The 13,261-nt window shown below is 47.3% G+C and overlaps 1 protein-coding gene across 4 annotated transcripts in view; it reads left to right on the forward strand.

Annotated features, from left to right (window-relative positions):
- DSCAM (DS cell adhesion molecule) overlaps positions 1-13,261 on the forward strand; it is a 569,269-nt gene that overhangs the window by 412,166 nt on the left and 143,842 nt on the right. For all 4 annotated transcript variants that reach the window (XM_029579019.1, XM_029579021.1, XM_029579022.1 and 1 more), the window contains 2 exons: positions 1,702-1,848; positions 4,393-4,548. In XM_029579019.1, the coding sequence (XP_029434879.1) occupies positions 1,702-1,848; positions 4,393-4,548 (303 nt within the window). The remainder of the gene's footprint in view (positions 1-1,701; positions 1,849-4,392; positions 4,549-13,261) is intronic.

The following is a 13,261-nucleotide window of genomic DNA, read 5'->3' on the forward strand; positions in this document are numbered from 1 at the left end:
CCTCCCTCATGCATTATTTCCCTCTGGCTCTTCCATCCACACCACAGCCCGTGGCCCTCCTGCGGAAAGTGTCTCTCCAGTCTGAGACACGACTAACTGCCCAAGTGGCCGTCCCACTTGCTTCACTGCTTTACTCGCGGTCAGCAGATCCCGTCCGGGGAACGGTTTTCAAACTTTCCGCCTGGATGCAAAATCCACTGGACTTTCCTGTGCGGCTGTCCTGGAGTGAATTGGCCACCCTAAGGTGGTGGTGGTGGTGGTGGTGGTGGTGGGGGGGGGGGGGATCTAGAACTCTATCAGCTCTGTGTGTGCAAGAGTGAGAGAGAGGTATGGAGGTGGCTACGTGCGTGTGCGTGAGATCCAGACGTTGTTCATGTCTGTGTGTATGTAAGGGAGGCAGCATGGTTGCAATGGTCTCTCGTGGCACGCATTTTCATTACTGGCCGCCTCCTCTGCCCGCCCTTTCCCCACCGCGTGACAGAAAGCACCTGATTGCAGCTCCAGGCCAGGGCAACAGTGCACTGAAGCATCCTTGCCAAAAACCTGTCTCTGCAGCATCAAGGCAGTCTGGCCCTGCCACAGCTGCCAGATCAAACTAGAGCTGCTGCCTCCTGGGTTCCAACATGTGCAAATATCTTCTGCTGCTACTGTATGTTGTGTTTGGGTGTTGGGGGAGGGGGTTGAGCCAGGAACCTGAATTTCATGCCATGCTTTCAGCAGCTCTATTTTCAGTGGGGAAGGACCCCTATTTTGGTCATCACCATTATTTTCCAGCAATTCAAATTCTAGCAGGGGATGGTGGTGATATGGTAATGCTCATGATGCTGTGACCAATAGGACGCCTCCTAGAGCACTGATCAATAGAAAGCTCCTAGAAAGTTACAGACAGACACTGGCTTTTATAGTATAGGATGCTCCTGCATTAGGGATATGCCTCTAAATATTTTTTTTTTTACAAACAGTCAGTGATATGGCAGAAATGATTGCAAGATGGGGTTACGTGAGGGGGTGCAGGATGGGCTTATGGCTTGGGAAGTGTAGCTGTTTCAGTTGTTTTCTTGTCTGCCAGTTTTTCTCTGGGCTCAGCTGCTGAGGGGAGAGGGGGTGGCTTTTGGAATGGGTGCTTACCAACATTTTGCTGCCTCTAACTGCCTCCCATAATAAAGGAACGGGAATATTTTGGGAGGGTCCATTCTCTGAAAATACTGACGTGATGTTTCTGGGGGGGGGGGGGGTTTGAAGTCCATTTCCATGACTTTCTGTCCCTTCTTTGGAGAATTGTTTTGTTTCTGGATGGACAGACAAGGATTCATTACATAATTCCTTCCACCATTTCATATGTCAGAAAGGATAATGAGCACCGGGCACAACTGGTGTGATCTTTGCACTAGAACAAGGCCTTGATGCACCTGCTACAAGTCTATTGTAGAGAAGGTGGAAGAACTTGGCAAATGCATTCATTTTATTGCTGCTCATTTTGAATTCCATGAGTAGATGTCGTTAACATAAACCCCAAAGGGCTCACCAGAATGTGCATCCTGTTTCCCCACAGTGGCAAGCACTAGGGGCTTAGAGGAAGACATGACAGCAATAGAGTGGTCCACCCCACATGTAAATACATTTTAGGTGTTACACCTCTGTTCTCCTTTTTTCCTGACATCATCAGCTGTCTCAATTAACAAATTGTCTGTCTCATTTCAGTGCCCAGTCGTGCACCAGAGAATGTGCAAGCAACTGCCACATCTCCTGAGACGGTCTCTATCTCCTGGTCTACTCCTTCCAAAGAAGCCCTCAATGGCATTCTCCAGGGATTCAGGGTCATCTACTGGGCAAATCTCCTCGATGGAGGTAAAGAGATGACGACCATATCAGAGATCTGCAATACGGAGGAACAAGGGAAAAGAGTGAGGAGAGGCTTATGGAGGTTTGGCCAAAATGTGAAACCCCATCGCGGTGTGTGAAGTTGGAGATGGGAGGAGTAAGTGAGAGTCCATCGCAGCGTGTGAGTTTGGAGATGGGAGGAGTAAGTGAGAGTCCATCGCAGTGTGTGAGGTTGGAGATGGGAGGAGTAAGTGAGAGTCCATCGCAACGTGTGAGGTTGGAGATGGGAGGAGTAAGTGCGAGTCCATCGCAGCGGATGAGGTTGGAGATGGGAGGAGTACGTGAGACTCCATCGCAGTATGTGGGATCAGCAATGGGAGGAGTAAGTGAGAGTCCATCGCAGCATGGGAGGAGTAAGTGAAACTCCATTACAGCATGTGAGGTTGGAGATGGGAGGAGTAAGTGAGAGTCCATCGCAGCATGGGAGGAGTAAGTGAGACTCCATCGCAGCGTGTGAGGTTGGGGATGGGAGGAGTAAGTGAGAGTCCATCGCAGCGTGTGAGGTTGGAGATGGGAGGAGTACGTGAGACTCCATCGCAGTATGTGGGATCAGCAATGGGAGGAGTAAGTGAGAGTCCATCGCAGCATGGGAGGAGTAAGTGAAACTCCATTACAGCATGTGAGGTTGGAGATGGGAGGAGTAAGTGAGAGTCCATCGCAGCATGGGAGGAGTAAGTGAGACTCCATCACGGCGTGTGATGTTGGAGATGGGAGGAGTAAGTGAGAGTCCATCGCAGCGTGTGAGGTTGGAGATGGGAGGAGTCCGTGAGACTCCATCGCAGTATGTGGGATCAGCAATGGTAGGAGTAAGTGAGAGTTCATCGCAGCATGGGAAGAGTAAGTGAAACTCCATTACAGCATGTGAGGTTGGAGATGGGAGGAGTAAGTGAGAGTCCATCGCAGCGTGTGAGGTTGGAGATGGGAGGAGTAAGTGCGAGTCCATCGCAGCGGATGAGGTTGGAGATGGGAGGAGTACGTGAGACTCCATCGCAGTATGTGGGATCAGCAATGGGAGGAGTAAGTGAGAGTCCATCGCAGCATAGGAGGAGTAAGTGAAACTCCATTACAGCATGTGAGGTTGGAGATGGGAGGAGTAAGTGAGAGTCCATCGCAGTGTGTGAGGTTGGGGATGGGAGGAGTAAGTGAGAGTCCATCGCAGTGTGTGAGGTTGGAGATGGGAGGAGGTAAGTGAGAGTCCATCGCAACGTGTGAGGTTGGAGATGGAAGTAAGTGAGAATCCATCGCAGTGTGTGGGATCAGCAATGGGCGGAGTGAGTGAGACTTGGATGCAGTGTGTGAAATCAGTGAAAGAAGGAATGAGATTGCATCACTGTGTGTGAAGGGGATCTGAGGAACGAGTGATACTCCATCACAGTAACTGAATGTGTTAAATTGAATGTTTTATACCAATATGATAAGCAAATGTCACCAGAAAGTCAGAGTGTACTAAAATATTTATCTCATGATTTCCATTTACAGAGGGATACTTGAAGATATTTATTGGGCCATTTGCTAGCATGCACATCTTACTACAGTTTGGTGACTGTGCATTATGATTATACTGCTGAATAACAGCCCAGTGCGGTTATAGTTAATCCACTGGTGCTCTTAGTCTGAGCTGAGAGGCCAGGGCCAGAATTAAAATGTTGGGAACCGAGCAGTGTTTCCCAGGCTGGAGGCACAAAGCCACGCGGACTCCAGCCTCTGCGAATACAGATAAAACTTTATTCAAGTTACAGCACTTCAGCCCAATGGAATGACTGCCTACCTTTGCAGTGCACTTCCCAGTGCCTGAACTTTGGGGCAGCATAGATTTACAGGAGCTGCCTCTCCTGGAGACACAGCTGGGCTTACACTCTTATCCTGCCCAGCTGGTCTCGCCCTCCGGACCCTCCCCTGCACCACAGGATCCCGCCCACCGATTTAAGGGGGAGAATGGGGTCACTCCGTTACAGCCCCCATAGACACTGTGTGTGGAAAGTGGGTTCCCTAGGAAATTGAAGAGTGCACACAAGGGGGGAGGGGAGTGCCCTGGAATGTCACTGCCTGGATCCTCCCCCTTCCTCTCACTTCCTCTCTTCTCTGGCCCACAGAGGCAACACAAAGTAAAGTCAGCATATAAGGCCTGTGAGACAGTGTGCGTGCACAGGCCCTGTGGCAGCCCTGCTGCCCCTCTTCCTGCACAGGCTTCCTGTTTTCAAGGACTGCCACAGTTATGCTTGTGGGCGCGAGCCAGCTCCCAGGCTCCATTCCATGGACTGGCTGCAGGTGGCAGCCCCAGATGCTGAGGTCATCCTAGCTGTGAGTGAGGTATCCAGTGAAGGTTAGAGGACTGTGTAATGTATGTTCCTTGTATAAGCTGTGACTTGAGTATAGACCAGGCTGTCAGCGCACTGCATGGTCCCCTCTTTGAAGGGGTGAGAAGATGACACTGTAGCACTATGTCTGCCACTGCCTGAACTATTGTAACTCTGCTGGTAATTTTGCCTGTGCGTTTCCTATTCCCTGCAGAGCTGGGTGAGATAAAGAACGTTACCACGGTGCAGCCATCGCTAGAGCTGGATGGGCTGGAAAAGTACACCAACTACAGCATCCAGGTGCTGGCATTCACCCGGGCAGGAGACGGCGTCAGGAGCGAGCAGATCTTCACCCGCACCAAGGAGGATGGTGAGAGCCCCGGCACATACCGTGCAAGTTCTTTGCCTATGGCTTGTGTGACCGAGCAGTGTATGAATTACATGTGCACGAGTACAGGTGAATGTTAGCAAATGCAATATTTTGGAGCATATCTCGATATTTTGGAGAATCTTTGGTATTGCTTCAAAAAATGTACATGCTGGACCGTACCGACAGTACCATAACCAAGAAAGTGGGAGCTATATCTTCTTACATGCTATAGCATTTCCAACCTGTGCTAACTGAACCATTTCCTTTGGGGTAATGAACAGGAAAGCATCCCAGCGCATGGCTATTCGGGGAAACAGGAGAATTTCTCTGGTGTGTTTCAGCTTGAACAGACATGTGCAAAGCCTTCTCCTTTCAACAGGTTTCCAAACAGGCCAAAATCCCTGACTGCCCTCATCTTCCTGTCTGTGAGCAGGACCAGCAGAGGAAAAGCAACGCCCGGGCGTCAGCGCCCCCACGATTCCTATCCAGTCAGTAGAAGCATCCAGGGGGCCCCCTCGTGTCTGCTCATGCTGTGAGAACGGAGACAGCGTGGACGTCAAAGTCTCCTGTCCCACAGCAAGAGAAGATACGAGCCCCACCCACCGGATAGGTAACTCTGTGTTTGCATGCTTATACTGACGTGAAGTCCGTATTCCGCCCGCAGTTGCTAGATAAAGCCCGAATCTACGCCGGCGTAACTTTAAAGGTTGCTATTTATCCGGACAGAGTTACCCAGGTGCTGAATATCAGCATTGCCGAGACAGAGTAAAACCCTGCCCCACCTATATCCCCAGCGCTGCCTGTTTTTGTCCAGGTGCGTTTTGTGCGGGCGGGGGTGAGGGATGGGTGTAAGAATGTAAAACATCAGTGTTTGTCAAGCTGACTCCAAACGCTAGCCAAACAGGTCCTTCACGTATGGGCCTCGGTGTATCATTTTCTTAGGGTTAAGGTGTGCTTATTTAGATTTAAAATCAAGATCAAAGAATTCCGCCTTACATGGTGACGATCAGGTCATCTTTTTTTTCTGTTTGTCCCTGGTCTCCCTTCAGACTAGTAAATGGCATAGAAATACCGAGTCCCTGAAGAAATGTACAAAAGCAAGGCATCTATGATCTGGGGCCTGTTCCCAGAGGGATGAGTATTTGTATCACTAGAAGCTGCCTTCGTAGTTTGAGGCTCATTGGCTCCCTGGTTGTCCTGCTTGGCACAGAGTACGCAGGCACGGACACTGAATTACCCTCCCACCCGCAGCAGGGCTTCTCCCGGGGCAGTCTCTCCAGACGGCTTTTGTTTTGCACATATCCTTCATAGGAAATGAGCCCCATTCATCAGCCAGGGCATGTGGCGTACGAGCTGTCTCAAATTTACTGCCGTTGTCCTCCTTAATACTTGTATTGTGCCCTAAGAGAGCTGCCTCCTGCAGTTCATAGGATGGGCCTCATATCGAGGTGCGCTTAAAATGAATCTGGCAGGGCAGTGGGGGCAGCTCATGCTGCCTTTGCTGCGTCTGCTCTATTTTGGGACAATGCGTCTGTGTTGGTTTGGGGGGGGGGGAAGCTTGTATCATTGCTGCCTGTGCGAGTACCTGTGCTATACTGAGGCTGTATATGTGTGGGAAGCTTGCACGGTGCTGTGCCTGTGCTGTAGATGTATGGAGGCCTTCAGTTTCCTGTGCTTTCAATCCAGTCTTAGGGCTGGTACAAGGGTTTTGGACATCCCGGGTGAACCTTGTATCCTCCAACCCCTACCCAAGCTCCAGCACCGTGCTGCCGCCTTTGGCATCATTGCCTCTGGCACTGGTACTGATCCCTCCCCCCCTCCCCCCACAAAAAAAACCCCTCTTCCTTCACCCTATGCCCAGCATCCTCCTCTCTGCCCCTCTGCCAGTAATTGCCAGCATCCCTTCCGTCTCTTCTCCTCCCTCCCCCACAGTATTCTCCTCTCTCCGCTCCCCGCCTAGCATACTAATATCATCCCAGTTCTTTTTGCCCTCTTTCCACAGTGCCAGCAGCTTCTCTTTCTCCAACCCACCCTCCCATCTGGCCAGCATCCTCTCTCTCTCTTTCTCTCCACCCTGCCAGCTCTTTATTTAAAAACTTTTATATTTTATAATTCATAGCGGAGTACAAATTAGCATACAAATCAAAGATCATATAAAAACATTAAATCACATAGAGAGGAAAAAATAAAAACAAAAAATAAAAGCAATAAAATAAATGAGACAAAAGTTAAATACAATAGTAAAAATATTAGAATAAAAAATAAAAATAACATTACAATTTTAACCATCTTTAAACGCGATTTTATATAAGTAAGTTTTGAGTGCCCTTTTGAACATCTTGCTGCAAGCTATTAAGCGTATATTTTCTGGGATCACATTCCAAATAATGGGTCCTACGACTGAGAAAGCCCTTTTGCAGGTAATGCAAAGCCTGGCTACTGTAATGGAGGGAATTTCTAATAGGTTTTTGTCTTCAGATCTAAGAACACGAGTTGGTTTATAAATGTGAAGAATAGCCAGTGTAGGGCTTCCAAAATTGGGGTAATTTGTTTGTGCATCTTGGTTCCTGTAAGTAAGCATGCCACCACATTCTGTACGATCTGTAATGGTCTGAGAGTAGCATTAGGTAAACCAATCAAAATGGCATTACAATGGTCCAAGGCCCGGAGGACTGTTTTAAAATCTTGTGGCTCTAGTAACGGTTTTAAATTTTTTAGCACACATAATTTGAAAAATGAATTTTTAACTAAATTACTAATGTGGTGTTTCATTATTACTGAGCTATCAGTTACGACACCCAAGTTACAAGCTTGCTGTTTAATAATTATTTCTTGACCTTTAAAATGAAAAGTTTTTGAAAAAGCTGTGTTATTTTTCTGAGCAGAGAGAATTATGATTTCCATTTTATTTCCATTCGGATGCAGTTTGTTATATGAGTAAGCCAGATATGAACTGCATTCAAATACATTTCTAATAATTTCAGGGTAAATGACCATGATTCTTGTCACGCAAAGAAAAAAAACCGATCTGCATAGATCTTACAACTGCTCAGCACCTTCTCGCCTTTCCGCCGTCCACCCACTCTGCACCTTCTTGCTTTCTCTCCTCTGCCGACCACACTTTACACTCTCTCTGTCCACCCCCGCCTGCTCAGCGTACACCCTCCCTCTCTCTTTCCACCACACACTCTCACCGCCCAGCACGTTCGCTCGCCACCCCTCACCCATCCCAGCACCGCTCTCTCTCTCTCCATGCCGCCAGACTTACCCAGCATTCATTTCTCTCACTGGCTCCCCCCTCCTGCTGGGTCTTCTCCTGCATTCTTAAGCCTCCCTCTGGCCTGCCCCTAGGCGTCTTGCTTTTCTTTGGCTGCTGGTGGGATGGGCTCCACCAGTAACCCAGGGCCCTCACGCTGGTGGAATTTCGCCACCCCCAAAGATTTTCCATCTAGGAAACCATCTAATGAAAGTGCTGGCTCTGTCCAGATTGTAAATAAAAGAGAAGCCCCAGCTGAGTCTTGGCCTCTGTAGAAAGCAACTTCCCTTTGTAAAAACTGAATTGTATATTTTTAGGATTAGAGAAAAAGAGAGAAGGGGCAGGAAGAGAGATCTGGGACAGGAAAATACCTACTGTATCAGAATGCATAACTCATCTTGAGCTCAGGTTTGGAAAGGCAATTAATTAAAATAGGTGTGAAAGCTTGCTGGGCAGACTGGATGGGCCGTTTGGTCTTCTTCTGCCGTCACTTCTATGTTTCTATGTTTCTTATGTAATTTAAATCCAAAGCCCATTAAAACACCAGAAAGGGCCAGAGTTCTAGAGTGCCTAATTTAGCCGGCCAAATTTTGACCAGCTAAGGTCAGCCCATTTTCGGCTGAGCTTAGGTGCATAAGGCTTGCTGCTGAAAGTGCCCTAAAATCTGGCTTGCTAGATTAAGCCTTCAATTGTTATTTTTTTCCCCTAAATTTGTCACTGCTAAGTTAGGTATGTAACACTGAAAGTCATTTCTAAATACCTAACTTGCTTTCTTCCACCTTCAGGAACTTTTTTGAGCCCCTAAATTATTTGTGAATGTTTAAAATCTGTTTAGAAGTGAAGATAAAGCAGATTATACATTTTTAAATAAAATGAATAAATAAGTTTAGGGATTAGTTTTCAACCAGTCTAATCTAGGCTCATAGCTCTATAGAGAGGAGTCTAGATCATTGTGAAAATAGCTCCCTAAGTAGTCATAACTGACACCTCCCAGCCCCCTTCACAAACCGGTGTGCATTGCCAGAGCTGGGTACCATCGGACTGGAAGCACAAGGAAAGCAGTCCGGCCAGCAGGTAAGCAAATTTCACTTTAATAAAGTCTGTTCTTAATTTTATGACTTTTGGACTCTACTCAGCTTGGACTGAACATGTTAACTTTAGGAGGATCAATATTCAAGCATTAGAAAACCAGCTGGACAGCCTCACCCTTCCTTCCTCCCACCTCATCTCTCCTCCTCCAAAGCCCCCTTCAGACCTCCATCCTCCACATCCTCCCCTTCCTTTCTGCCTAAGCTCTTTTCATATTGAGCACAGGCCATTCTAGGCCTGATCCCAGAGGTGACTGCAATGTGTAGGCTGGGGGCTTGGCCAATGTATGCTCCACTCCCAGGCCCTGCTATTGACCTCATTCTCTCCTGCATCAGACATAGGGACTTGGAAGTGTAACATTTGTTGGCCGAGATCCCAGCCCACGCACCTTCCCCGCTTGCTGTTGCTGCCTCCACAGAGTAAATTAGAGCAGCGGGAGTCGAGGGAGTGGCTGGGAGGAAGGAGAAGGCCAGTGATGGACAGAATATTTAAAGCTCCCCTGACCACTGGCCTCTCTTCATTAAAGGCAGCCAGAAGGGTTGAAGACCAGTCCGTTGGCAATCCTAGTTGACGTGCATCCCCACATGTAATCTGGGATACTGGAGGAAAAAGGAGCAGAAATCGGTGTTTTTGCTCCAGTCTTAGATGGGTGTTTTTCCTGTTGAATGATCTGGGAGAATTTCTTCAATTTATTTGAAACCGTTTTTTTTTTGTTTTTTTTTTGCACTTGATTCAAAGAAAGCTAAGTTCTTCCTCATGATGTCTGGAATTCTGCATCAGGTTTGGAGCATTTGTCTTAATGTCTTGCATGGACATGAGCACACAGTTTAGACAGCAGAGGTCAGGCCCCAGCACTTCTTCCAGTCCTGTCCTCCCTAAGGTCTATGTATCTCTTTCCTTGCATTGCTAGTTGCGATGCCTAGTATAAGAGGCCATAAATATTCGGTAACCTCCTCCTGGGACGGGCCACGCGGGGTTCCTCCGAGTAACAGACAGTACCCTCTATTGTATCTCATGAACAGGCCGGACACTTTCCTGTAAGATGCTGGATAGGTTTCTGTACTCGGAAAGAAAATTCTTGGCCATGATCTTATTAAAGAAGAAAAGTGTTCTGCCTCTTTTCTTTGCCTGTGGGACAGCAATTGTCATAAAGAGAGACTATTGTCTTTCTCAGACCCACCTTGTAGTACTAAATCAACTTCAGTAATGAAAGGCTTCATACATTAAGACGAGGAATAGAAAGGATAAAAGCTCTAACAAAGAGAATGCAGCATGGAGGTTAGCCAAAAACTTAACAAATATGTATTCACAAAAGAAACAATGAAAGATGAGCAAAATATCTGTGATAGCGGGAGCAAGTCAAACCAAATAAGGGCTTAGAAAACAAAAGGTAAAAACTCAGTGCGGCTTTTTATTTTTGCAGATCTATAATGGGCTTCATGATTAATGAGTTCTAATCCAGTCGGACTTTCAGAACCAGAGAATGCTCTCTCTGTTAACCACCATATGGGATACTACAGAGGACTCTCCTCGTGGATGCTCTGAATTGACCAGCAGGTGGCGCTACTAGAATGTATCCCAGATGCAGTGACGGTTGCTGTCCCTACAGTGCTACTGGGTCAAACTATGGTCTTCTGCCTGCTCATTTAGATAGCAGAAGGATTGGTACAGACTTCACTTGCCCAAAAATGTTTCATGTTCAGAATCAAGCAATGTTCATTATTCTCAAAAGGCAGCAAACGGCATGTCAGAGTATAAGTAATCCAGGTTGACTGTCCCCCAACATGGCCCGTGTTTCGAGTATACTGCATCGAGTGGGGCCTAGAATCGAGGCTTGGATTATTTAAAGAGCAATCCTTCTGCTTTCTAACCTTGTTGTTTTGATAGTTTGGTCCTCCACTGATTTATGATTTGCTCCTGCCTGCTAACCAAAAGCATTTGACTTGAGCCCCTGTGTCAGTGATCCCACACAAGAGACAATCCCACCCTACAGGTACACGCAATGCTGAATCCCTAGCTAAGTTCCCTGTAGCAGAATTGCCATCTAGGGAGAGAGAAGCAAGGAGCCAAGAGGCTGAAAAAAACAAAAAAGTTAAATAAAGAGACTTCTCCAAGTTATTTTTCAAATTACAAATTTCTCATTAAGCATAAGCTAATGAAGCCATGGGGAGATGCATTTTCCTTTCTCTGTTACATAGGAACATAAAATACGATGCTGGATGGCGGCGGATTCCCGATGAAGACCGGCCCGGGGATTCACCGCCCAGGAGATGCCACGTGGTCTGCCGAGCGCAGCTCTGTCACGGCCGCGCTCAGCAGACCTCGTGACTAGCGTGACCGGCCCACCGGGGGATGCCCGATCCCCCAATAGGCCAATCCGCCCCTGATGCTGGATAACAGCTGTATAGCCCAGCTAGCTATACACTCTCTACTGCAATACTGCAGACCCTTCTTGTTCCTTTGCTTTCTCACCGCTAAGGATCCTTTCTGCTTGTCCCAGGTTTTACATTTTTCTAACCCCTCCATTGACTAGTGAACCTCTATATTCTGTGTACAATGTCTTGGGTAGGAGCAACGATGACTAGTCCATTGGTCAGAGCTTTGCATGAGCTAATTGAGTTCTCAGTGCACTAAACTTGGCTTGCACAGAAGCCTCCAGCACCCTTCCGGTGAGGAAATACTTCCAAACATTACTCCAGGGTTCACTGCTGTCAGAAGTACCTGGCAAAAAAAGATTAGGGTTACCACATGACTTCAGGTCATTTAGGACAGGTTGACCCCGACCTAGTTGTGCTTCATTCCATGAATAGTGATGTACTGTACTTTCTGATTTCCAGAAGATATGCATGACTGCTTGCAGTGGGGTAAAACCAGGATTGGCTTAGCCTGTCCTAGGTGACTTGGAGTCATTGATTGCCCTCCCTAGATGTACTCAAAGGACTCTTAGTGGTTGGAGGTGCTGTTGGTTTATGACACCTAGATTAGGGATATGCATTTGTTTTGATCCAGATAGAAAAAGGCACCAAATTTAGTTCAGGTCAACTGAACCAACTGGCTACATTCCCCGAAACAATCCAAATCCTTTTTAACTAATTCAATTCAGTGCCATTAAAGTCTATAGGGGAAGCAAAGCAATGTAGTTTTTGGACTTGAAGCCAGAGTGGAACCATTTGGGGATGGGACAAGGAAGGACCAGGACCAGTCTGTTTCAGTGCTTTTTCAGTCAGCCTATTCCAGGCTGACAGCTACATGGCCTGACTTTCCATCACTGAGGAGCTCAGAAATGTACCAGGGAGTCCGCTACGTGACCTGTTCAATAGATCCCTGGAAATGGGAGTGGTGCCAAGTGACTGGAGAAGAGCGATGGTGGTCCCGTGTCACAAGAGTGGGATCAGAGAGGAGGCTGGAAATTACAAACTGATTAGCCTCACCTCGGTAGTGGGAAATTAATGGAGACTCTGCTGAAAGAAAGGATAGTGAACTACCTACAATCTGGTAGCTTGCTCAATCCGCGACGGCACGGATTCACCAGGAGAAGGTCCTGTCAGAGGAATCTGATTGATTTCTTTGATTGGGTGACTAGAGAACTGGATCGGGGAAGAGCACTCGATGTGATTTACTTAGATTTTAGTAAAGCCTTTGACACAGTCCTGTATAGAAGACTCATGAACAAAATGAGAAGCTTGGGAGTGAGCGCCAATGTGGTGGCATGGATTACAAACTAGTTGACGGATAGAAGACAGCAGGTGATGGTAAACTGAACCTACTCTGAAGAGAGAATGGTGTTAAGTGGAGTGCCGCAGGAATCGGTGTTGAGACCGGTTCTGTTCAACGTCTTTGTGAGCGACATTGCAGAAGGGATAGAAGATTACAGATGATATGAAGATCTGCAACAGAGTGGATACGCTGGAAGAAGTGGAGAGAATGAGGTATGATTTAAGGAAGCTTGAAGAGTGGGGGAAGATATGGCAACTAGGATTTAATGCCAAGAAATGTATAGAGTCATGCATCTGGGACGTGATAATCGAAGGAACTGATTGCGATGGGGGGTTAAGCGTTGCTTTGCACGGAACAGGAGAGAGATCTTGGGGTGACAGTGTCTAGTGATCTAAAGATGGCGAAGCAATGTGACAAGGCGATAGCTAAAGCTAGAAGAATGCTGGGCTGCACAGATAGAGAAATATCTAGTAAGAAAAAGGAAGTGATAATCCCCTTGTACAGGTCCTTGGTGAGGCCTCACCTGGAGTAGTGTTCAGTTCTGGAAAACGTATCTCTAAAGGGACAGAGACAGGTTGGAGGCCGTCCAGAGAAGGATGACCAAAATGGTGGGAGATCTCCAGCAAATGACTTATGAGGAGAAGTTGAAGG

The sequence above is a fragment of the Rhinatrema bivittatum genome, chromosome 15 (genome assembly GCF_901001135.1).
Source record: "Rhinatrema bivittatum chromosome 15, aRhiBiv1.1, whole genome shotgun sequence".
NCBI classification, from domain to species: domain Eukaryota; kingdom Metazoa; phylum Chordata; class Amphibia; order Gymnophiona; family Rhinatrematidae; genus Rhinatrema; species Rhinatrema bivittatum.